At 40.4% G+C, this 26,936-nt stretch overlaps 1 protein-coding gene across 1 annotated transcript; it reads right to left on the bottom strand.

Annotated features, from left to right (window-relative positions):
* Nucleotides 1–3,534: 3,534 nt before the first annotated feature.
* Ccdc54 (coiled-coil domain containing 54) lies at nt 3,535–4,512 on the bottom strand. Its single transcript, XM_027413356.1, has one exon. The coding sequence runs from the start codon at nt 4,510–4,512 to the stop codon at nt 3,535–3,537; it is 978 nt and encodes a 325-aa protein (XP_027269157.1).
* Nucleotides 4,513–26,936: the final 22,424 nt, after the last annotated feature.

The raw sequence follows: 26,936 nt of genomic DNA, 5'->3' as shown, positions 1-26,936 counted from the left end.
CCTTCCATCTAGTTAAAGAGGGAAGGAAATGACTACCCTTTATTGAGTATCTGCTAAATCAGGCACTTACGGGCACACACAACATGTGATCCTACTCAATTAATGCAACAATCCCAAGACATAAATTGCTCTTAATTTAGATTTAAGAAAACTGAAGAATGCCAGCCTTAAAGGAAATTGCCATAATCATATAGTCACAAGCATCACCACACACACAACTGGGGCACAGTGGCCAGTTCTGCTTATCTACTCAGTGAGCAATGGTTCTAAAGCCGGTTCTCTCAAATCCCTCATTCTTTACCCTATCACAGGTAAAGTGATTCTTTACCCTATCACATCCCCAGCAAATGTGCTTAATTTATAGCAACAAGGGTCTGAGACATTTTGGTGAAAGCACAATAGGCTTTATATCTGAGCATGTATACTTATGTGTATATATATTTGTCTAATATATATTTATAGCTAGCTTTTTTCATAGCAATTCAAAGAAGTTATGTGTTCACTTCAGTCAAGAGCTCAGAGGGTCTCAAGAGATTCTGAATTGTGGGTTCTTTCATTTAAGCTGACTCATTATCCATATTTTAGAGGAATATTTGGGACTGGAGGAATCAGTGAAGAAAACCAAGAAGGACCTAGAAGAGCAATGGCTCAGAACCTAAGTGATAGAAGTAGAGAACGAACTCTCACAGCTGGCCCCTGGCCTTCATACATAAGCAATACATGCTCTATGGCATGTATAGACCTACACATAAAATAAAATACCATGCAAGAAAATAAAGAAAGGAGAGTGATTGATAAGTGACTGGAGGAGGAATGGAGACAAGACCAACATTTTCTCTGAGCTACTAAGAATGGAAGTGAGCAAGGGAAGAGGCTTGCGAATTCAGACCTGAAAAACAGATTATTTACTCTCATGCACATATGAGCATTTTTCTGATCTTAGCAAATCACGTGCAGTCTTGTCAGAAAGCAAAATGTCTCTTTTCCTTAGAGCAGTGGATCTCAACTTTCCCACGGTTGTGACCTTTTAATACAGTTCCTCATGTTGTGGTGACCCCCCAGCCATAAAATTATTTCATTGCTACTTCATGACTGTAATTTTGCCACTGTTATAAATTGTGAAATGTAAATATCTGCTATGTGGGCTATCTGACATGTGACCCCCCTCCTGAAGGGGTCACGACCCATAGTTTGAGGATGAACAGAATCATCTTCTGAAGCCTTGAGAAAATTATGCAGTCACCCTGATTCTGTCTATCCTCCTCTTCCTTTCTCCTTAGAAAGGCCTATTGCACCTAGGCTTTTGTTGAATAAGCTTGTGATTCCCTCTGCCTTAGCTTCCTAAATGCTATGATTACAGGATTGTGCCACTACATCCAGCGTTTGTGTTAAAGCATGGGTTAAAGTAAGCACTGTGAGAAAGTCACTGAAGAGAATAAGGTCCTTGAAAGGTCTGTACTTTGTATATATGCAATGCTTCCTGGCTTTTATTTCCTATGTTCCATATCAGTCTCACTCCTGTGACTGTGTTTGTTTGTCCTTCTGTCTGCTCCATTGCCCTCTTCTCCTCCCTGCCTTTCAAGCCTCCTCAATGCTCTCTTTCCTCCAATGCTGGAAGTCCTTTTCCGATTGCTCTCAGCTGCCCAGCCCCATCTGTCATGCCTTAAGGTTGTTTGTGTGCACACTTTATGCATTCTTCTTAGTGCTGTGTATATAAAGAGTAGAGAATGCCTTTTTCTTTCTCACTCTTATATTCCATGATCTCCTGTTTCAGGGGAAAAAATTCTAACAGATTAACTTAATTCTCATTTTACAAAAGTCAGAGAAAACCTAATTACAATTAAGTAATAGAACTTCAAAGACTTAGAAGTTAGGTTCACAACATACAGGTTGTGATTCTCCACACACACACATATATATTTTCCCTCCTCAGCAAGTAGTCTCTTGAAAATCTTAAACTGTCTGAGATGTGCCAGTGGAAAATGATGCATGCTCTGACACACCGAACTTCCAAATATACGTGGTGACTCCTTTCTTTTGTAGAAGACATTTATGTTGTCATTTGACCAAGCCATGTCTGGATACCCATGTGCCTAACTAGGGATCTGGCTGCTCCTTGCACACATTCTTTTGTTGGCTAACAGTACACAGAAATTGCTAAAGCTGACACACTTACACACTTAAGATATACTCTAGATTTTATTAAGTGTATTGCACATGGGCATATTTTTAAAGCAATGTATTGAAGGCTATTGTGTACACGCATACCTGTAAATTTGTAAAGGAGGATAAAATGAATTGAATTCACAAATGAAAAAAAAATTGGTGCCTATTACTCCCAGACTAAACTGTATTGACCATTTAACTCTTCTAGTTTTTGCTGTCTTTGTTCTCTATTTTCAAATAGGTAACTGGGGGTAACTAAAATTAGTGCATATACAGAGAATATTTTCAGTTTAATAACATGGTCACAATAGGGAAGATGATTCCTTCACTGGGTTAAGAAGTGAGGGAGGCATTTTTAAACTGTTCTGATATTAAGAAAAATGACATTATAGTGTCATAGATATCTATGACATCTAAAAACAAAGCTTGCCCTCAAATAACATCTCATTTGGATACATACCTTGCCAGGTAAAGGCCTATAGTACCATAGCAATGAGACTTACTTAGTTCACAGATGTCTCTTCAGTTTTTACCTTTTCCTCTGTAGCAAATAGGCAGGGCATAGTATTTGTCTCCTTTCAAGAAAATGTAAAAGAATTGCCAAACTGTATTTAGCCTTTCCTTTCACATCTAACTGACAAATAGAGATGAAGCTGACGTTGAAAGAAAAAAAAATCCCATTGTTAACTAATATTTTCCTTGCAATAACTTTCCCTTTTATTTATACATATTTCTAACAATTTTAAAAATGTTTATATGTGTACCTGAGTTTATGTATATATAACCATGTACATGAAGATGCTCACAGAGGCCAGAAGTGGGCATCAGATTTCCTGGAACTGGAGTTACAAGTGATTGTAACAACCCAAGGTGTATGTTGGGAACCAGTCCCAAGTCTTCTGTAAGAAAAGCAAATGTTTTTTAATGTCTGACCATCTCTCCAGCCCCAATATAACCTTAGTTTTAGTGGTTTTGACAATGGGTCTATATTTTTCCTTTATATTGTTAAAATATTTGTCTTATATCACACTTTATATCAGCCAAAAGCCACTAGTACTGATGTGGAAGCCCCCAAGTGTTTCACATTTTCTTTGACCCTTTCATTCTGGCTTCTAATTATTTATGAAATCAGGCACAAGATGAGCCCTCATGAACTGCTTTGGAGAGGACAAGAACACTGGCAGAAAACGGATCACAACAGTCTAATGACATGATACAATTTAACAGTAGTCGTGTAGGAACTTTGTGACGGTGGGCACGGTGGGCACATAGCCAGCAAACTAGAGTTCACAGACAGCACAAACACATACGACTATTTGAAGCCAGTGGGCTACATTTATTTTGTACTGAGGCAAGCAGAAAATAACTCTAAAGACGAGTTATTTCCTGTTTTGAGGAACCAAAAAGGTAGTAAAGATAGTTGAAAAGAGAGAGACAGATTGTGGCCAAGTTCTCAATGGGTCCAGTGAAGGCACGGTCTCTCCGGGATATGATTTGTGGTTCCTCAGGAAGGATGGTTGGCCTAGACAGAAGCCACTGGATGAATTCCTCTAACTTGGTGGCACTGAGGAAAAACCTCCATTTTCCTCCATGAACAAAAGTGAGCTTGATCCATGTACTGAAGTCAGGGTAAATATAAATATTTGACCTTACCTTTCTGCAACTCACAGATGCATTCCGGACGCTGTTATTTTTCTTCAGAGCTTTCATTTGAGGAGACATTGCTTTTTCCTTAATCTGACCAGTGGGTTGCCGGTAGCTAGGCACCCTTCCTGATTCTGCTGAAGAGCTTTCAGTGTCCATGTCCTTTGGAATGCCTGTTTGTAGGAGATTATGGAACAGTTGCATGATTTCTTTGCCCTTTTGTCCATCCAGAACCTCTAGGCAGCGTATGCTGGAGTGAGAATTCTGGCTTTCCAGCTCTATCACCTTCTTTTTTAGAGTGTTGATGTCTTCCTTCATGGAGAGGATGTCTTTGGTGGCTATGATTTGTCTGTCTTCGATAATGTTTATTCTTGTTTCTAGGACTTCCATCTGCTTCTGATAATGGTCAGTCTTTTCCTGGATATTTGATATTGCATTGACAATGTCAGTCATTTGGCTGAGGAGTTCCATTTGTCCCCCTTTAATGTCTTGGAGCATTGCTGTTAGATTCATTTCTTCATTCAAACTGAGAGCATCTTGGTCACAGTCATAAGAATCAGTCCCTGGGTATCTAGTTGAATATGAGCACTGGGTCTTACATTTCTGGTAAACAGTTTTAAGAGATCGTCTGATCTTGTGGAGATTTGAAGTCCACACATGTTCAGCAGCAGCCTTTACTCTTTTGGTGTGAAATCGGTACATTTTTTTCACTGAGATACAAGACACAAAGCGATGGGAAGCATGACAGGAATCAAGGGAAGAAATTGTCTTTTTTTCTGTGGATGGCCTTTCTCTTCCTATTTGTTGGAGTTCTTTGCTGTCACATCATTGAATATCCCATGGAGAACATCAAAGGCAGCAACAGGCAGGGTTAGGTGGTCTGCCTATCTCTTCCACAGCAGAGTTTTGTGAACTAAGAGTCCACAGCATGTGATCCTTCCTGTGGTCCTCATCTGATGCTGATGTCACAATGGCCACTGGCCTAGAACACAGATAAGTGTAGCATGGCAGCAGGTATCAACATTTTTGTGACAGGATGGACTTTTTTTTTTTTTTCACTTGTAAAAATGATAGAGGACTACAAAGCTTTTGTTTATGTGAGTTATACTAATTTGTATTTCATATTATAAATCAACAAAGAAAGTCTTAAAATCTTAGATTAAAGACCTATTACATGTAAACATGTTACATATATTTTATAAAAAATAATTACTTCTTTTTCTTTTTAAGACAGGGTCTTGTGTGTCCCAATCTGGTCTCATACTATGTAGCTGAGGTTGACTTGAACTTCTGATCTTTCTGCCACCATCTACCAAGTGTTACACTGGTAGCACCTACCTAATTTCTGTAGTACTGCGAATCAAACCCAGGCCTTTGAGAATTCTAAACAACCGTCCTGCCTCCGTATTCCTAATTCTACTTTCTACAGAATGTATATATTGCTTTACATATGTGTAAATGTTCAAAATGCCTAGATTAGGCCAGACATGGTGGCATGCACTCAGGAGGCAGAGGCAGGAGGATGTCTGTCAGTTTGCTGCAAGCCTATGATCTACATATCTTGTTCCAGGAGAGCTGGGACTAAACAAACCCCCAAATGCAAAAAATGACCAAAATGAATTAATTAAATAAAATTCCCAGACTGACAGAAGACACTTCCATTCTTACATGTGTTCCTACATATGTAAGGTGCTGTTTTGGTTGAAATGTAGGAACAAAGTGTGGCCTTGTAGGGATCTGTTGTTTGAAGAAACTTTTAACAGTATTTTTCAGATAATTGGCAGCATCATTCTTGCTTATCCTACTAAAACTGGACAAATGGCAATTGTTTTAGAAGTTGTTCACCATGTGTAATCTTAGACCACATCAAATTGTAGTAAATTCGAATCTTCCCAAATTATAATTTTAGCTTAAAAGCTTAAAACTTACCAAGTTTGCTCTTTTCTCTGAAGCAATAGGTTTCTCAGATCCCTTTTTAGTAAAAATGGATTACCAAATGCCCCAAACTGTGGATGCCATAGTTTGTTGCCAGTCATTTGTTCAGATATAAATGCCATTTCCTGAGCAAAGGGGCTAGTTTGGTCTGAAGCTCAGAATTTTCTTTAGACAATCCTCAGACTTTGGGAGGCAGCAGAACACTCCATCTCTACTTCCACATTGTGCGCAATACAAAGGGTTGAGATTTAGTAAGATTTTTCTTATTGTTTCATCAAGAATATTTTTTGAGTGAAATTGTTTTTTCTTCCTCCTCCCTCCCCCCTTTACGTTGGTGGTGGTACAGAAGGCATTCACTATTGGTCCTTTCTGATTTTACAGCCTTGGTATGTCCTGAGGGACAACCAGCTTAATCCACCACTGCATTTGCAATGCATTTTCAAAATGCAAGTCACAAACGCAGTGGCGCCTTAGTGATTTTAAAGCATCTCTGCTCTCAAGGTTCACCATCTGCCATATTTGGAAAACCATTGCCTCTGAGGGTAAAAGCAGTCTTGGAGACCTACATTTTTAGGAATACTAAATAATATTTTGTCCATCTGATTCATCGAGGTAAAATTTTTATTCTTTGAACATGTAAAACTTGAACATTTTTGGAATCAAAATGACATGCTATCCCATACCTGTATATCTCTTGAGAAACAATCCTATTTGAGTGGATTAAAAATAGTAATGTCAGTTACAACCTGCCACGAAGTCACTAATTCTCCCATTTGTGCCAAATTGCAGGGTCGGTCTTGGCACAGCTTTTGGTATAACTCTGAAGTTATACCAAACGTGATTTAAGAGTTTTGGCTCACTGACAGTACCTGGGGTTTTGCCTCATTCTATCTCCGAATTGCTGCTTGGCTCTTTCTAAAATGGCTAGTCACTTTTCCAGACTCTTGCTGGGAAAAGAACATGTTCTTCAGGAAACAGGCTATGATGGGCGTGGGGACTGAAGCCAGAAAGATTAGGGTCAGAATGGTCCTATTTACTTTGGCCAAGGGCATTCTGTCCATCAGCTTCCACAGGAGCATTGCTTTGGAGTGGTTGATTTCTGGGGCCAATACAAACAAACATCTGCGACCAGAGAGGAAAACAAACAAACTATGGGCTCAGAATACTAAATGAAAGCTGCAACACTGAGCAGTAAATTAGATGTCTTTGAATTATAGCATATCATCTTCATTAATTGTCAAATTTAATATTATTAATATTGATGAATACATTTGGAGCAAGATTTGTAGATAATGCACTTGTACATTTCAGAAATTCTCATGTTAGAGTGATTGCTTGTAGCAATTACTCCTGCAAGTATCAGCCAAGACTCACTCAGTGTCTCCCAGACATAGTACATGGATTACTTGTTTCTTTGACAAAACACCTGACAAAAGGGAATTAAGACTGGATTATTTTGGCTCAGAGTTTGAGGGTCAGATCACCATAGTGGGGAAGGCATGGCCAGGGAAGCGTAAGACAGTGGTCATGTTGCATCAGTACTCAGACAGCAGAGAGATACAAACATGGGGCTCAGTTTAACAGGGTGCTGAGCTTCCTTTCTGCTTTTTATTCCATACAGAACTGCAGCCCAAGGGATGGTCCCACCCATATTTAAGTGGGATTTCCTGACTTCCACCATTCCAATCTAAAAACTTCCAGACATGCCTGAAGGTTTGCTCCTAGGTAATTCGAGATCCTGTCAAGTTGACAAAATTAACCATACCACATGACTACAAACATTACCTGTTTATGTGAAGTTCAGAGAAGTTGGGATACTTCCCCATGGTGACACAGCTAAAAAATGGGCAGTCAGATGTCACATCTTCCCAGTCTGGTTCTAGACGTCATGTGTTTGATTTCTACTGCCACACAGTCATGATTAAAAATGCACATATTTGTCACAGCTCAGGAGAAGATAGGCATTTCCTTTTCTTTTAATCACAGTAGAAACAAAACTACTTTTTATTAAAATTTTATTTACTTAACAATAGGAGAACATTAAAGCTTTATCACAGCTTTTTTATTTGATAGAAATATTTATCAAAGATGTTTGAAGCAGCAATTTGTAAAGATTTTAGAATTTGGATTAGTTCTCACTCAAGTAAAAACGAGCTAAGTTAATGTTAGAACCCTGGAAAGGTATCAAATTAAAAAATATTCATAGATTGTGATTACTTTTTGAGACATTAATCTAGCAGGTTTCATACACACATGTCTAGATGTAGTTGACGCATATTAGTGTTCCCAAAGAGAGTCCAGATTTGGGGCTTGTTAGTCAGGGAGAGGTCGTCCCAGGAGGTCCTGACTATGTGGTCAACAGAAAATGGCTGACTTCTTTTCTCAGGGTTCCCACCAGGAATGCACAGGCATCTCAGGATGAGGTAGCATTGAGCCCAGTGGGAGACTTCCTGAGCAAAAGTGCTTGATAAGAGTCTGGTTTTCCCACAGAAACAGCTGACCTGAACACGGGGTTGCTCATGGACCCCAGACTGATAGCTGGGAAACCAGCATAGGACTGTTCCGGACCCTCTGAAGGAGGATGTCGGTTTGGAGGGCTGGACAATCTATGGGGCCACTAGTTGTGGATCAGTATTTATCCCTAGTACACAAATGAACTTTGGGAGTCTTCTCCTCATAGAGGGATACTCTCTCAGCCTAGACACCCTGGGGAGGGTCTAGCCTCTGCTCCAAATGGTATGACAGACTTTGAAGATACCCAATGGAAGGCCTCACCCTCCCTGGGAAGCAGAAAGGGGTTGGGTTAGGGGGGTCGGTGGGGGACAGGAGAGGAGGGGAGGGAGAGGGAACTGAGATTGACATGTAAAAGAAGCTTGTTTCTAATTTAAATAAAAAGTCTTTTTAAAAAAAAGAGTCTGGTTTTCACAGCAAAGATGTTTGGGGCCGTAACAGTTACTATGCTCATAGACAAGTGACTGCCTTCCTCCGTTATGTGTGTAAAAAGGGTTAATAAAACTGCATCTATTTATAGATTGGAAACTCCAGTGTTCAATGAAAGGGTGACTTTTTCCTCCCTCCTCTCTTAGCATCTTCTCACCTTCCTTCCTCCAAATGGAAGGAGAAAATGGTCAAGGGTTTGAAGTTTTGGCCCAGGTAACTCCCCCAGTTTCCAGTTTTGCCTTTCATTCTTTCTTTCAATATGACCATGACATAGAGTGTGGGTGGTGCTCACTCAATACAGTTAGTGGATGGAAGGCTTTGGTAAGAAGGACCCAGGCAGGCAGACAAACCTGCAGCCTGCCTCCTCATACACAGAGCCTCTCGCCTGAACATGATCAATCAGGCAGACGTTGTGAGGTAACCTCCAGACTGATGTTTCTAATAATAAATAATATTTATTCCAAGACACGGTATATTTGGGTATAAAGGTTAAAACTTAATTATGGCAGAGTCAAGATTGTGTATATAAAATATATTCACCCTAATTAGCCTTTTAAATGTGTGTATATGTAAGAGGGAATGGGATAGTCAACGGCTTTAACTAGCAACTGGGCATTACTGGGAGACTTCATGGTACATCTATAGTAATCTGTTACTAACATGGACTTAGTGGTTACAGCTAGGAAAATTTATGGGGTCTTTTTTTGCTTGTGAAATTATGTGGCCAGATTTACAAGAATCTGCTCCCTCCCCAAGGAAGTTCTTTCAAATGATCAGAACAGCTAGCCCTAGGGAATTAGAAAATTAACCGAGGAGCTAAATCTGATGTTTACATAAGCCTATGATCTATGAAAGATCTGAAGGTGAAATCATTTTCTACTTTTTTTTCATTTTAGCTATGAAAAACATAGAGACCAGGTAGGAAATCAGATAGGGAAAGCTGAGATGTAAAGTTTGTAGGTTGGCAGATTGATACACAGTCCACAGAAGGAAATGCTGGAACCCAGCAAAACCGGTAAAGCAACCTGGCCAGAGTGACAGACAGGGAAATAAATGTCACTGACAGCATTATGAAATCCTATGAAGCCAGAAGCCAAAATAGACGGCGAACACACTTAGTGAAAAGGTGGATGAGTGAGTGTCCTTGACATGGTATTTGAGAATGAAGGTTGAGAGGGCCACTGGTAGCACACACACTTCCTTAGCACACACTAGGCCTCGGCTCAGTCTCAGGCACAGAGAGTTCCACAAATGGACACACACACAATTGGTAATGATTGTTCACATTCTCACTGGTACTAAAATTGTATGGACTCTTTCTGGAATGTTCTTCTGTTTATTACCCTGGCAAACTTCTGCATATCCTTTATAAATTATCCAGGCCTCTATGATGCTCTCATTTCCTTCCTACTCAGATTCTCTTGTCTTTCCAGTGCTCCTAACTGGTTGAGTATCTACCTGTCACAAATTTTCATATTGGACTGTGATTGCTGGGCAATTACACAGTGAACCCCCTAACAGATGCTTTCAACACTGAGCCTTGGCGTCACAAAACCCAACATATGGTTTCTGCTTGTAACACTTTGGATAGGAAATGGCCTCACAAAAGACTCGTGTTTTAAAGGCTTGGTTGCCATCTGACAGAATTATAGAAAGTGACAGGATTATGAGGACTCTAATCAGTGGATTAAACCATCAATAGTTGGTTTGATTTGATTATTTTTACTTATTTATTCATTTTCACATGTATGTGCTTCCAGGGTTCATGTATACCATGTGCACACAACAGCCATGGGAGGCCTCAAGAGAATGTTGGGTCTGTTGGAATTGGAGTTTTAGAAGGTGGTGAGACATCACGCAGGTACTGGGAACGGAACCTGGGTCCTGTGTAGAGCAAAAAGTGTTCGTTGCTGCTGAGCCATCTCTCAGGGCTCCATCAATAGGTTTCTAATCAAATGGGTTATTGGGAGGAGGTGGAGACTGTGGCAGGGAGGGCTGATTGCAGCAGGAATCATCTCATTTGAGGTCTCTTCCTCTGTTTTTTTTTTTTTTTTTTTTTTTTTTCTGCTTTTTCAATGGCAGGAGGTTAGCAGCCTCCTCCGCCATACACCACCATGATATTCTGTTTGATCTTTGGCCCAAACCAATGTATCTAGATGACCTTTTATGTTGAAATCTCTGAAACCAGGAATCCTGATAATTCTTTTTTTTTCCTTTACATTGTACAATATATGCCAGGTATTTAGTTGAAGTGATGCAAAGCTGCCTAATATGGTACTTGCAAGTCTTTATCCAATGAAGGAGTGAGTAAATGAATATAACTGTGGATGGCTGCCAAAGAATCCATTGGGTCTTGCCGAGGCCAGTTTCTATAGGTGGTAGGAAATGCGTTGCTGGCCCTATAAGCGGAATAACTTTTCTCGGTCCCTCCAATGTCATTTAATGATTTCAGCACAGGGATTCATTAATTGCTTCCCCAAAGGCCAGAAGCAGTTAAGTGGCAGAAGAGGTAAATGGAGACCGGGGAGACGATGGTAATTATGTGTCTGGAAACAGCTAGGCCATAGGTAGGAAGCAGAGTCGGTAATGATGGTAACAGGGCTGAGGTGAATGACACAGACTCTAGAGGTGGCTAAGGCGTGTAGCATACTCCCACTGCACAGCATATTAAGGCCTCCAGAGAAGCATAGGCAATCAGTGTATTCTCCCCGCCCCCGTAGGAGTTCGGGGGAATTCGTTTGTTTTCTGCTTAGGTACTCAAGTACTTATCTCTTTATTTATGTCATCTAGTGTTATGAACTCTGAATTTAAAATGAGTCCTCTCTACTTCATCTAAACATTCTGCTCATCATTAGTTCCAGACTCTGGGGCATATTGGTACTTTTATGTAATCTCTCTCCACTGTCACCTCTCTCCCATTCTTCTGTTATGCTTGGCTTTGCCTGGTAATATATTACACGAGGTTGCCTGGCTCCTGCAATTTTCAACTTCATCTCTTGGTTTCCCTTCACAAATATTACCTTTACACCTCTGCTCCCTTTGTCTTATGATCGACACTCCACTTGCTGTGTTCTCTAAGTCCTGATGTGCAGAATTGATGTAGTCATAAAAATAAATGGCTGGAAAGGAGGTGAGAAAACAAAAGAGCAATGTTTTGCTTAGCCACTCAGCTCCCAGTCAGTGGAACTGGCGAGTAAATGCAGTGCACCCATCTAGTTAAACACCTCGGTTTCCCTGGTTTTCAATCATTTAGCAGACTTTGTAGGAAAAACATTATTTGATGAAGACAGCACAGTGTCACCTTTCTGTCTCATTTCTTGATCTTGCTGTATCAAAAAAGAGGAAAGAAACAGAACAAGTTGCAATCACATAGGAGATGGTAAACAAATCCAGAAATTGTAGAGAAATTAGACAACTTTCCATTTAATTATTTAATTATAAATAATGTGGAGCTCATTATCTGGGCATGTTCTCTTAATTTTTAAGAGAAACTGATTAGTGTTCATTTATCACATTTTATGGTATGTTGGGCTACAAAATCCAGCTTCTTTCATATTCTAGAGTTTGAAAGATTATAATGTGTAACATTGTGATGTTTTTTTTTTCTTGAGCATTCCCACCCTGAAAAATAGCTATTATTATAGCATTTTATTTCCAAAAGAATTGGTGCCAGTATCTCTGTGAAGTAAACAAGTGTTCATCACTAGACCCTACTTTTTGTTCTGCTATTCACATACCCTCTGTTCCGGGCAATTATTTTCCATTATATTTCATCCCTCCAGTGAGCAGCCCTAATGCATGGGCAGACATGTATGAGACTTGTAAGGATCATCTCTAAAATGTTTGTTCCATTGGATTTTTAAATTCATACCTTGCATCTTCTTTAAGAACTATGAACTAGCAGCATGTTCTCTTTCTGCAGTGCTTTTCTTCAGTAGTTGATAGTATATTATTTTCCTTTCTTTGTTTAAATCTACCTGCATTCTTGCTCTTGCATGGGTTTAGATAACAAAAAACTATTTAATTTTTGAAATGAATTATTTCTCCTTACTCTAGTCAAATACAAAATAAGCAGCACCCAAACACAATAATAAAGTGAACCCTGTTCCTCCTCACCCCTTAGTTTTCAACCTAAGTTTTTACAGCTGAGATCCAAGAGAGGGAGTACTTATTCACTGTTTTAAATATTTACTGAAAATGTGTATCGTCACTGCAGATGCTTTTAGTATGCCAACTGGAATATAAAAAAGTATTTGCAGATGCCTAATTCTAAGATTGGGAATTTTTAGTTTTTGGGTCCATCTCTTCTTGGAAATTTGAATTGCTTACTGATGGTCTGAAAGTATTTTTAGCATCAAATAACAGAAATGTAGACCAACAGGGCAGTTCTATTAAGCATGTATTTCAATACTTTTTCTGCTTCAAATCTGGTTATTGATAGCCATGGTTCTCACTGTAACTTGTGTTAACACTTAATTACAACTCATTCTAGTGAAGTGCCCAAGTTTCTCTTTCATGATACATAGTAAAACTGTACTGAACCCACTGAAACTCTTGGATATTTTATATCTTAAAATAACTGAGTCTCCATTGAACTTTATGTATTGTCATTTTGGTAGCAATTAAAAAAATATTACTAGGAATAGGGGTTGGGGAGATGGCTCAATAGATGAGTATTTGCTGTTCAAGCATGAAGACTTCATGAGTTCAATACACACTCACAAAGCTTGACACAACCACCCGTGACAGTTACCTTAGCACTGAGCAGGGTGGCATGGGACAAGGCAGGATGATGATTGGGACTCACTGGCTTCCAGCTTGGCCAAGAAATGTTGAACTGTAGGTTCAGTGAGACTGTTTCTTATGGAAGTAGAACAGAGTGATAGAGGAGACTTTGCGCATATGCACGCGTCTACACATGCTACCCCTCTTTCCTCTGCACATATCCATGTCTACACATGCATACCCTCCTCTGCACTTATACACATGTCTAGACATGCATACCCCTCCCTCCTCTGCAATATATGTGTCTACACATGCATCCCCTTCCCTCCTCTTGCACATATATCTATGTTTACACATGCATACACTTCTCTGCACATATATAGTGTCTACACATGCATACCACCTCCCCAAAAGCCATAAAAGATGCATATCTCTGGAAATTCTATTCCTTGTTGTTAGAAATTAGAGTAGAAATGAAGTAACTGTATAGGCTTGTTGTAATTATTGTGACAATGAGGTGATCACTCACAACCTGGTAACATAGAAGATCTTGAACTTTGAGAATACTATGGAAGCTGTGCACGATTTACCAGAAAACATCACACACCCAGATTAGCATGTGATTTCAGGGTAGTTTCTAGTCCTTTCCCAGTCCTGCTTCCTAAACCACCTATGGAACCATAGTTTATTCCCAGGATTAATTCTGACAGGAGAAAAAGGGGAGACAAGGATTGGCTGGGACCCAGGGCATTTGCTCTGAATGGGTCTGGAGCCTTTAGATGTTGTCGTTTAAGTGTATGGTGTCCAGATGGGGTGTCCAGCTGGAGGCGCCCTATGGAAATCAGTGGCTTGGGAGTGGTGTCAGTTGGAAGAATCTGAGTGGCTAAGATTCAGACAGGTACTGCTACTACTGAGCCTTCTAGGCATCGTGGATCACAAACTCAGGGGCTCTGTTTGGTTTGTTCTTCACTCTGCCATGCAAGGTACCATGCCATGCAAGTTGCATAGACTGTCAACACATATTTGCATAATATCTTGTGCCTTGTTTCTAGTAAAAGCCTGAAGCAAGACAGCTGGCAAAAACCTGGGAGTTCTTTGCAAGCGTCTGGTACAAAGCAACTGAGGTGGCTGTTGGAGGGTGGTGTAGGTAGGTATCTTTGGTGATAGTTGGGAAAAGTTGAATGTTTCTGTAATAGCCATGAAGGGGTCAGTCAGAGCTGGAAATTGCATATCCTGATTTCATTGCTAAGTAGCTAAGAACTGAGAAACAAAATACATGATGTGACCTATGTTTTATCGTGAAATCCAGATAGTCGGTAGGAACAGAACTTAGCAGCAGTGGTTGCAAATCTATGTGAACCCTTAGGCCTGAGTCTTACACGGCAATGGGGGAGCTGACTGATTTCACTGGGGTTCCTCCAGCTTGCACTAGGACTGAAACTTGTTTCCTAGCATAGGGAAGGGTGGATGAGGCTTTGTGGGGTAAGTAGCTGAGCTATTTTTAATTTTGACTTTTCTTCTGTGCTCTTTCAGTCCCATCATTATTATCAGACACAGCATCTGCTGCGTTTCCTCCTCCCTTTTGGGGTCCACTCCTTCCTCTCCATGTGCTGAGTCACTTCTGTGGTATAGTGTGTCAGCCATGGCTTGACTTCCTTCTGAGATGTAAATAGAACCATTGGCTATTAATGTAGTTAATCCTGACTCACTGTTGAGAGTTGACTTCTTCCTCTCTATGCCATTTACATATCTATACACGCTTGTTTATTTTACACACAAAATATGAGTGGCAGGAAAATGTTCCCTTTTTTAAACCCTGATTTTACCCGCAGTAGGACTAGGTTTTTTTCTTTTCTCATTTCCTACTGATTGTTGGGAGTAAGAGAATCAGGCAGTGAAATGCCTGAGACCAACATCCTGCAAATTCAGAGAAAGGTTTCTGTGTGTGTGTGTGTGTGTGTGTGTGTGTGTGTGTGTGTGTGTGTGTGTACAAGTGTGTGTCACAAAGAGACAGTGGCACAGGTGTTATCTTCTATCTAGATTTTATGTTTTCAAAAACAGGGACAAGAATTAACCTTACCACTCTCTCCACCCTTCCTCATCTCTAGGAGGCTCATCCTTCCTTTACTGTGGAGTTTAGGACTGGGAGCTGGTCCTCTATTTCTCATCTCTTTCCTACTTTCCCCCACTCTGGAATCCTCCTGCCCATGCACATTTCCTGCAGGAGCAGGGCTGAACTCTGCACCCATACATAGATTTGGGACAGGGCTGAAGTCTGGGGAATCACTGTCATTTTGAGATTGGGTGTTAGGAAGACTATGGTTACTACACATGTAGGTCACAGCCATCATATGAGTGACATTTTGATTTCTGATCTGCTATGTGTGTGTGTTTCCCCCCTATTTCAGTGATAGCAAGGCCTTCACATTTCTTCTTTCTCTCTCTGCATGCTTTCTCATACTCTGGACCTCTTTCTTTAAGTCTCCTCACTACGTGGTTGCTTCTCTGCTATGTGGCTGACCTCCATGCTGGTTTATCTCAAATGGCTTGGCTTTTTCTCTTATCTATTTTACTCCTGAAAGCAGCTGCCAAGATTTACAGCTTGTCCCTGGGACTTTTATTTAAACTCTAAATAAAATCATCCTCAAGCTTCCATTTGAATTTGTTCTTAAATTCTTTTATTAAAGAGACAAAGAACCTGAAGAAGGGTCTCTCTGCTCCTCACTAACATATGGTAACTCTAGTGAGAGTCCCTAAAATTAGCAGTAACTTTATACATTTGAATTTTTGTTTTTAGATATTTCGCAATTCACGTTTGATTACCTTGCTTTTTTTTTTCTTTTTTCTGCAAAGACAGAACAGTCATCTTCACCTGGTTTTGAAGAGTACAGTGGATAGTAAGTTGAGATTGCCATTCCTGGGTGCTTCCACTGGTTTCATAAAAGTCTCTCTGTCTTGTTACTTTTTCTTTATATAAGAATGATAGTACTTTGCAAAAACTGAGGACAGGGATTGAATTATACAAGAAAATATTATCTGAGAAATAGTTCGGTACCTGACCCACCACAGGTATTTGATAAACATTTAATTAATGCCTGCAGGGTGCTGGGGGCTGTACATAGGTGAACCTCCTTTATATTACAGTGAATTTAGTATCCCAGCATTTTCCTCTCCAAGATAGAACATTTCAAAGGCTGAGAGGCAGAAACTAGTCTGCTCCCCATGACCTCTTTCTTTTTTTTTTTCTTACTTGCATCTTTCCCCTAAATTTCACTGCAGTGATGTTGATCCTGTAAGGTCTCGTTCTTGATATGTCAGTGTGATGAGATTTCCTTTTAACACTGTTGATAGTGCTCTGAGAAAGCAGAGGGCCAGGAGTCAGCTACCAGCTGGGTCCCTTGGTGGCACTCCCACTGTCCTGTGAAACCAACTGACCCCATTCAAAAGGGAGCAGTTGAGTGGGAGCTTGGAAGCTGGGTCACACTGTCAGATTAGAGTTTGTGAGACAAAAGGAGAATGGCAGAAATGCTCCAAGACTATCTCAAAATTTTCTCTTCTGCCTATGCTCTTGATAAAAGCATTCAATAACTTCCCTTAATTCCTTCAGGACTTGCATGGATTTGCCAAATTCTCTGTGTCTAAGGAGTGGACATGAACCGTGGATGTAGCGGACAGAGGATAGACATTGGAGTTGATGGTCTGACTTCAGAGGAACTCCATCGTAGATAATTTTGTTGTTGTTTTCTTGGCCATAAACTCTGGAAGAAAGCAATATGCCACCTAAACTCATTTACCGTGATTCTCATTTTCTGATAGTCTAAAATCCTTCCCAGAATCCAATGGGGTTAATGATGTGCTACCAGGATTAAGGTTCATGAACAATTCATCTTCTCTCTGCTCCCACTGTCTCCCTCCCTTCTCCCTTTATTTTCTATTGCATTACTTATGGTACACGTGGGAGGTGGTCCCTCCCTAGGTGACATTAGGAGGTTGTGTCTCCACTAATTCAGATGTGCTGCTCTGGGGTCTGGCATGCTGAAATAGTGTGCAGAGCTCAGGCCTTATGAATGGAAGGCTCTGGTTCTGCTCCATTATTAACTCTGGAAGGAACCAACTCCCCTGAGAGATAGAGGAGGAAAGACAGAAAAAGGAGTGTATAGACTCTGGAGCAAAGATGACCCATGACTCTAAGTCCCCCTTACTGAACAGTCATATCATCGTACCTGTTGGAGTTCATGGCTGTCTTCAGAAATATGAGGGCCCTTGACTCAGTGATATCCTATTTCCAGTTCCAGAATTAGAGAAGGCATGCCCTACTTTCCAAAGGTAGAATTAATTTCCACATTTCTAAAACTGAAAATCTTCCTATTTACCAAATGTCAAAAGTTCTTTTATATACCACTCTTATAATGTAAGCCAATTTTATCTGCTTATTAAGCTTGAAGCTTCATTGTTCTCCAATATTTGGCTATTAACAGTTTAAATTAGATATTACCTATTTAATTGTGAATTATCACAAGGCAAGCAAAGTCATCCAGGGATTTGAGTCTGATCATTTATTAAGGTGTGCTTGAGTTCCTGGAAATGTACCTGTGATCTGCCTGCAGACAGATTCTCACATCTCCTAACACTGCTCTTCATTGATGGACATTTGGATTTCTCTTCCTGTAGTTTGCAGTTTAGCATTGTGCCCACATGCTAATTGAAGATAATTTTAAAAAAAAATAAATTTTATTTAAATTAAAAACAATCTTATTTTACATACCAATCCCAGTTCCCTCTCCCTCCCATCCTCCCATGACCCCTGCCAACCCCCATACAACTCCCGAATCCATTCCCTAGGGAGGGTGAGGCCTCCCATGAGGGAGCATCAAAGTCTGACATATCATTTGGGGCAGGACCTAGGTTCTCCCTGTGAAAGATACTTTTCTTAATAATGCTAAAAATAGCAGTCTGAGGGCTAGGACTACTGTAGCTCAGTTGGTAGAGTGCTTGTCTAGCATGCCCAAAGCTGGGTTCAGCCCCCAGCACTGAATTAACTAGGTGCAGTGGCACATGCTTGTAATTTTAGTACTCTGGAGCTGGAGACAAGAGGATCAGAAGTTCGAGGTTATCCTTAACTATGTATTGAATTGAAGATTAGCCTGGGCTGCATAAGACACTGTTTCAAATAATCTTGCATACATACAAACAAACAAGCAAGCAAATGATAAGATCTCAACATGACTGTAGTGAGTAGCATCTTAGATATACATTAATTTACAAGACACACATTTTCCGGCTGGTGAGATGGTTCAGTGGTTAGAAGCTTTTGCCTTGAAAGTCTGATGACTTTTGAATGTGATCATTAAACTTGAACCTGATTTTTGAGCTCTTGAGTCTCATCTCTGTAACCCACGGTGAAGGAGAAAACTGGCTCTCAAAGTTGTCTCTCTGACGTCTACACATACATCATGGCATGCCCCACCCCAGTAATAATAATAATACATAAATTTTAAAAAGTAATAGTATTTGTTTAGAAAAGATTAGTTTTCTGCCATCATATAAATTTATTATGTTCGATAACCTCTATTATTCTTCAGAGGACTTTTATTTTCATGTGTATGAGTTTTGTTTGCATGTATGTATTTCTACCACTTGCATGGCTGGTGTTTCTGGTGGCCAGAAGAGGGTTCTAGTTCTCCTGGAACTGAAATTATAGACAGTTGTGAGCTGACATGTGAGTGCTGGCCTTTTAACCTGGGTCCTCTGCGACAGTATCAAGTGCTCACTCATAATGGCTGGGCCAGCTCCACAGCACTGAATCTGTATTCTTAAATGTGTGTTTCATGAATGCATTATAGCCTAACAATCATTCTTTTAGTATACAGAGCTATGTTAAGGATTTTCATTGAGAAAAGTTGTAATTTGGGCCTAACGTGGGATTGAGCAGTCCTGGACATGTTTGGAGAATCTAGGTGGGTATATGATATGTTAATGTAGGCAAACTCACTCATACAGAAAAGGCTGTGTGTTGACGTCTTCACTGACCACAGATGTATCAGCATGTTCTATGGGAAGCAGCATTGAGACAGAGCTGGGAGTAGACTCAGTTTACTGGGAATGCTACCTGTGAAAAGTAGGCACATAGGGCAGAGAAAGCCCATAGAGCAGACAGAGTCTCACCCAACATTCTAAGGAGCCCTGAAACAATTTGTTTTTCGAGAACAAAGGAGAGGAAGAATGTTGAACTCATTTATAAATTGTAATTATTTTCACACAGTAGGGAAAGGGACATCTTATTTACTTCAACCAACAGATTTTAGGTTATAAAGAACTCAGGAATTATGAGGGCAGGTAGGAAGCATAAGAGCTTGCTGCCTGAGGAACACAAGAAACAGCGTTACTGTTTGCCTCCGCTTTTTTACTGACTTCTCTTGATGGCGGCTGAGGCACGTTGGGCCACAGCCTGAACACAATGAGATGATTGCTGGTGGGAACTTGGAAGAATGTGTAACAGTAGTCAGGCAACAGCATGGAAGTGTCTCATATGGAGGGAAGGGAGGAAACTTGGGATGACGCTATTAGTGCCATCCCACAGGTTCTCAAATGCTAGTGATGCCAACAGTCCTTCTCACAAGGTATGTGATGTGTGGATAACTTCATCCCATGGATCTGCCAACCCTAATTGTTTTTATTTTTCCAGTTTTACTTCCCTTCTGGCTAAAAACCCCAACTTAAAGTGTGGAATATTCTTTACACTGTGTGGATATATTTCACATGAGTGACTTAATAAAAAAGCCAAATGGCCAGTAGCGAGGCAGAATTTTAGTACAGAGAGAATGCTGAGGGGAAGAAGGGTAGAGTCAGGAGGAGATGCCATGAGATGCAGAGGATGGGAAGTACATAGATGAGGTAAATGAGTCTTAGGGCACAACTTGGGGAGAAAAGGGTTTATTTAGCGTACATATCATAGTCCATTGAGGGAAGCCAAGGTAGGAGCTCAAGCTAGGTGAGAACCTGGAGGCAGGTGCTGATGCTGAGGCCATGGAGGAGTGCTGCTTACTAGCTTGCTCCTGAGGGTTTGCTTAGCTTGCTTTCTTATCGAACCCAGGACCACCAGCTCAGAGATCCCCCCAAGGGCCTGGGCCCTCCCCCATCAATCACTGACCAAGAAAATGTCTATCGTAGTTTGAATGTAATTACCCCCATAAGCTCATAGGCAATGGCAGTGTTGGGAGATGTGGATTTGTTGGAAGAAGCGTGTTACTATGGAGGGAGCTTTAAGGACTCATATATGATCAAGCCACACCCAGTGTTTCAGACCACTTCCGGTTGCCTTTGAGATCAAGATGTAGTTCTTTCTCCACTCTCAGCTCTTTCTCCAGCACCATGTCTGATTGCATGCTGCCATGTCCTGCATCGTGATAGTGGAGTGAACCTCTGAAAGCGACCTTTTCCTTTGTAAGGGTTGCCTTGGTCATGGTGTCTCTTCACAGCAATAGAAACCCAAACTAAGATAATTCCCTAAAGGTTTACCTACAGTCTGATCTTATGAAACCATTTTCTCAGTTGAGGCGCCTTCTTCTCCGAAGACTCCACCCTGTGTCAAGTTGACATAAAACCAGCTATCACAGAGTTTGTGGCATGTGTTGTATATTTAAAGTTCTTCGTTTTTCTGAAAAGACAGCTTACCTCCACCCCAAGAAATGCAATCTTAGATTAAGTGCAGTGGTTTATGTATATAACTCCAGCACTTGGAAGGTACAGGCAGGAAGATCTTAACTTTGAGGAGAGTTCAGGGCACTGTCTATAAATTAATTAAGTAATTAAAACTTTTAAAGGAAGAAAAACAGGCCGGGGAGATAACTTGATCATTAAAGTACTTATCATGCAAACTCCATGACACAAGTTTGAACCATAGTCCCCATTGTGAAAAAGCCATGCATGGTTAGAGGCACTTACACCCCCATTGCTGAGAAAGCAGAGGCGATGGGTTTCTGAGGATCACCGTACTCAGCTTCAGTTACTTAATGAGAGGCCCTGTCTCAAACCAAACCAAACAAAAACAACCAATTAGGTGGCAAAGGAAAGGCATGATATTCCAGGTTGGTCTCTGGCCTCTGTGTATACTATCCATCATATATGTGTGCATTCTCCTACAGAAACATGCAACACACATGTGCTCATGCACAAACACAAAGATATAATGCAGTCATACACACCTCCTGTTCCCTTTTTTCTGAGTTTGTTGGCGCTGCTATTAGAAAATATTCCAGACCTGATATCAGCAATAGAAATTTATTTCTCATAGCTGAGTGATACAAGCTCAAGGCTCTAGATTTTAGTGTTTTGTCAGGGCCCATGTCCTGCTTCTCAGACAGGTGGGTTTCTTGAGCCATCCACTCCGAAATGAGGAAATGAGTTTGCTTTGGTCAGTTTGTAAGACCATTAATCCATGAGTGGAGTTCCTGTCCCAACAATGTTCACAGGGCCTACCTTCTGATATCATCACATTGAGACTTATGATCTCAACATGTGCATTTTGGTGATAGCATTTGGACTGTAGAACTTTTCAGAACAATTTTGAAAGCCACATGTGAAATGTGCGTAATGCCACGATAGACACTGAGGGATTCTGCACTAAAGAAGTCTGCTCCAGTAAATAATATTTCATATCCTCACATTTTGTTTTAAAATTTTTTCTTACATTTTTTATTTATTTTGAGTGTATGTATGAGCATACTCTCTCTCTCTCTGTCTGTCTCTCTCTCTCTTTCTCTCTCTTACACACACACACACACACACACACACACACACACACACACACACACACACACACGCACGTGACAAAACATGCAAATAGGAGCCAGAGATTGACTTGTAGGATTCAGTTCACTCCTTGGTGCTTCAAGGATTTAACTCAGGCCCTCACTCTTGTCAGCAGGCCCCTTTGCCTTCTGAGTCATCTAGCCAACTCATTTCACACTTTAAAAAGCTACAGAATTGCTGAGAGGTGGTGGCACAGAACTTTAATTACAGCACTTGGGCGGCAGAGGCAGGTGGATCTCTGAGTTTGAGGCCAATTTGGTCTGCAGAGCCAGTTCCAGGACAGCCAGGGATATACAGAGAGACTCTGTCTAGAAACACTAAAACCCAAACCAAAACAAACAAACAAAACTACAGAATTTCTTTTCTCTGCTACAACCTAACAAGTCATCAGTGTTATCCTGTAGTAAACTTTGTTTTTATTTTTGTGTGTAGAAGAACTCTTGAACTATTTGCCTTTCATGTGTTTGTTTTTCATCTCTCTGCAGCTTAAGTATAAACTTTCAAGCAGGGATTGTGTCCTGAACTTCATGCATCCACCAGAAAATCCAAATTATTGCTATGCCATGGTTGGAGTCCAGTATGTGTGTTTTGGATGTCCTAAGTTAAGTGTATGTGCAGCACATGTCACAATAACCACACTAACATTTACTACATGTGAAAATTACATGTTAAGAATGACAACGATACTAAGGTCTGTCTTGTCTCTGAAATGAAGGAGCCTGAGGCCTTTGAGGTAGCTTTTAAATAAAGACAGCGGGCTCACACATTGGAGTAAGAGTTCCCAGAAAAGACTGAGAGTGTTGCATTCAGTTTATCCAAGATGAGTTTCCATCTGGACCAAGCACACAGCTGGCTCAGTTGCTCAGGGAACAGTGTATTGCCTGGGCTGGAGGTTCTTCCGGTTACACAAATAGGACTGTGCTTTTCTAGCAGCGAGAGCTCAAGTCAATCTCTTAATCCCTTTTATCTAGAAAATGGAATTTTAAAAGTCCTGACCCTCTGGGGCTTTTGTGAACACTAAATAAGATATTTAAGGAATTCGACACGGTGCCTGTTCCATATGGTAGTCAGAAATCAATACGTGTAATCTATTATTTTTGCTAGGGTGGATTAGGAGAAACACAGAAAGGTCTATACCCTTTCTGTTAACAGTGCGGTGGAAATCTTTTCACCTTGATGCTTACAGATGCATCTTCTCGCTCAGTGCCTGTGTACTTGATCTGTGCTGTGTCTTACAAGGAGCAGTGATCCCTCAGCTTTGTGCATGCTGTAATGCTTGCCTTTACTTGGTGGCAAAACCTCCTCCTGCACTTTTTTAATTTGCTGAGCCAGCACAGTACTTGCTGGTAATCAAATGACCAGTAGATTCCTATTAAACATCACATTAAAATAGTATTTTTAAATTAAAATTGTATTAAATATTAAAAGAAGCAAATAGTTTCCAAGGGGTGATTATGAATGTAGAGGCCCTTGGCCATTTCAGGGATGACAGGTTATTCTAACTGGCTAGATACCCAAATGGTTGCATTCTAAACTGAATGTCTAAAAGACTTGTACTTTTAAAACTTTTATTATTCTAAACATTAACTCTTTCAGCATAAACTCATACATCTCTTTTGAAACAGGATCTTCTGCAGCCTAGGGTGGCTCTGAGCCTATTACATGGCTAGATATAACTAGACTTGAACTACTGAACCTCCAGCTTCTAACCTCCAGAGATGCTAGAATGACAGCCATGTACTGTCATTGCCCAAAAGAAAACACTTATTTGTTTTGAGGAGATCTCACCATCTCACGATGTTGTCCAGCTGTCCTAACCTTGAACTCATGATCTCTACCCCCTTTATTGAAAGTAGAGTCTTTCCATACAATATATTCTGATTATGGTTTCCCCTCCTCCCAGTTCTTCCCCATTTCCCTTCCCGTCTGGCTCCACACCATTTCTGTCAGTCGTTAGAAAACAGGCACATAAGGGATAATAATAAACCAAATAAATTGGATAAAACCAAAACAAATCAGAATAGGACAAAACAAGCAAACAGGAAAAAGATCCACAGCTCAGGAAATGTATAATTTAAATTTATTTTAAAAATTTTAATTTAAAAGTATAGATACTCAGACTCACACACATAGGCCTACTGTAAAAAAAAAAACAAAAACAAAACTGGAACCTATAATATATAAAAAGTATCTGTAAGATGAAAAAGAGTGCCCTGAATTAACATTGAGAGCCACAGAATCTCCAAAGATGCTGCTGAGTTTATTTTGTCCTGGCCACATAGTGCTTGGCATGTAGCTTTCCCTTACAAGTAGTGTATTTCCTCAGTGAGACTCTCTTGGAGAAAACTAATGTTTCATTAGCAAGTGGCTATGAGTTGGAGATAGTTTCTAGGTTAGAGATGGGGGCACAGGTCTATTTTTCCTTTCAGCATTAGGACCCCAAATGGGCAGACCTGGCAGGTCTTATGCATGCTTCCACAGTCTCTGTGAATTCATATGTGTGCCGCTCTGTTGTGTCCTATGGTATCCTTCATCCCCTCTGGCTTTTATGCTCTTTCCTCTTCCCCCCTGCAGCATTTCCCGAGCCCCGAGAGAGGGATTGGATGAAGACATCATGTTCTCTCAGAACTCATAAGGTCTATTTTGGTTGAAGGATGGCCCTTCAGGGCAGTATTCTTCCTGGAGAAGAAAAATACAGCAAAGAAGAGATAACCTGATAGACCTCCCAGACCCTGAATATTTTAGGAACATAAGATATCACCAAGCCCCATGCTTAAATGAGGCAGGTACTAATATTTCAACAAAGCTGTGGAAGGCCATTGTGCAACTCATCTATGTGATGGCTATGCTTCTGGCAGCGAGATGAAATGCTATTGAAGCTGCTGATCAATCTCTTGTGTTTTTATAGTTCAAACCTCCATGTCGTGCACAGTTTACTCACAGTTTTGACATAGTTATACTGTTACATCCATAGTTAAAACATGAATCACCAGTCAAAAGGAAGTCACTTGGAATGAGGCTGCTAAGACATTGGGATACCACCCACATCTCTTCCTTTATATTCCATCTCTTTGGATATGTATCTTGAAAAGACACAAAATGACTTGCTTCAATGTTAAAAAGACATAGTTCATTCCATAGGTGTTAGTCTGGGTTTCTGCCCTTCCTGTTCATTTCAATACCCACTGGAAACCCCACTATTCTAAGTCAGCAGGTGAAATGTGCAGGCTGTTCCACAGCTGATGAATAGAAGCCCTGTGATGGCTAGCATTTTGTAAATTGATTTCTCTCTCCTCTCTCCGTCCCGCCCCCCAGAACTTCATGTTAAGTAAGTAGCTGTTACCCATTCCATCATTAGGATGCAATGGTATACTGGCTCACTGAAGGCTTATGAGTCATCAATAGAGGAAGCAATGGTATACTGGCTCATTGGAGACTTATGAATCATCAATAAAACTATCAGAACATAATGAAAAAGAAGAGAGATTAGTTTTATAGTTATCTTGAAAAACACTTCAAAATCACATAGTTTCCAGGAGTGTATGTTCTTTTATCCACTAATAGCTTTTTTTCCTATAAGAATTTTAATCTTAAACTTGGCTTCTGTATGTTAAATATTTCAAGTATGTTACTTAAAAAAATCTCATAAAAGGATAAATTGTAATCAAGAACATGAGGACTTTCAGTTTTGGACCTACCATAAGACGGGATTGTGAATAAGTCCTGCAGCAGGAAGGCTTCCTTTGGTCTCTAGGCTCTCAGGGAGAAAGGGAATTTTCCAGCAATCCAATTCATTAGGAAGAAAACATAAACCAAATTCTGCGATTTAATACTACTGTTATGAGCAGTGCACAGGGCTACTGTGACTGTAAATCAAATGCCAGAGAGAAGGAGACTAATCCATATCAACCATCAATATTGAATCAACAATCTAAGATCCCTGGATTAAGCTAGGGTCTTGGAAAAGGCTCAGGTGGGTTAGTACTACTAAGACCTAAATTATACATACCTTGATGGTATGTTTACAATCCAAGATCTCTGGATTAAGCTAGGGTCTTGGAAAAGGCTAGGGTGGGTCAGTAGTACAGGACCTAAATTAAATATACCATCATGTCTCTGTCTTCTACCCTTCAATCAAATTTCTCTCAGGGATGCATAACTTCTTACTCTATGCATTCTATGGAAAAGGGATTAAGATTCTGTCTTCCTATGCCTAGTGCTAGATAACAAACCCACATTTCTGTTGGTTATGCTCCAGTCTTCCTCCAAGGTCCCTTCTAGCTAAGATATTTCTTTTTCCTACTAGGTTTCCCAGTTTCTTCCTATCCCCTTCCTTCCTTCTTTCCTTCCTTCTTTTCTTCCTTCCTTCCTTCCCTCCCTCTTTCAACCCTCAGACAAGATTTCTTAGTTATGGCTACATTACTGTGAAGAGACACCACGACCAAGGCAGTTTATCACAGAAAGTATTTAATTAGAGGCTTGCTTATAGTTTCAGCTAGTTACTTCATGATCGTCATGATGGGAATTAGAGCAACACACAGGCAGATATGGCATTGAAGCAGTAGCTAAGAGTTAGGGTTAGGGTTATGTTAGCAGAAAGAGGAAAACCGGGCTTTGAGATTTCAAAGCCCACCCCCAGAGGTATACCTCCTCCAACAAGATCACACCTGTAACCTCCTAATCCTTCCTAAACGGCTCACCACTAGAAGCCAAAG

This window comes from Cricetulus griseus, chromosome 4 (genome assembly GCF_003668045.3).
Source record: "Cricetulus griseus strain 17A/GY chromosome 4, alternate assembly CriGri-PICRH-1.0, whole genome shotgun sequence".
Taxonomy (NCBI): domain Eukaryota; kingdom Metazoa; phylum Chordata; class Mammalia; order Rodentia; family Cricetidae; genus Cricetulus; species Cricetulus griseus.
The sequence above is the reverse complement of the archived record's forward strand: the minus strand, read 5'-3'. Positions and strand labels throughout refer to the sequence as shown.

What these genes read in the sequence shown, in the direction of transcription:
- Ccdc54 (XM_027413356.1), bottom strand. Translation starts at nt 4,512, where the DNA reads ATGTACCGATTTCACACCAAAAGAGTAAAGGCTGCTGCTGAACATGTG.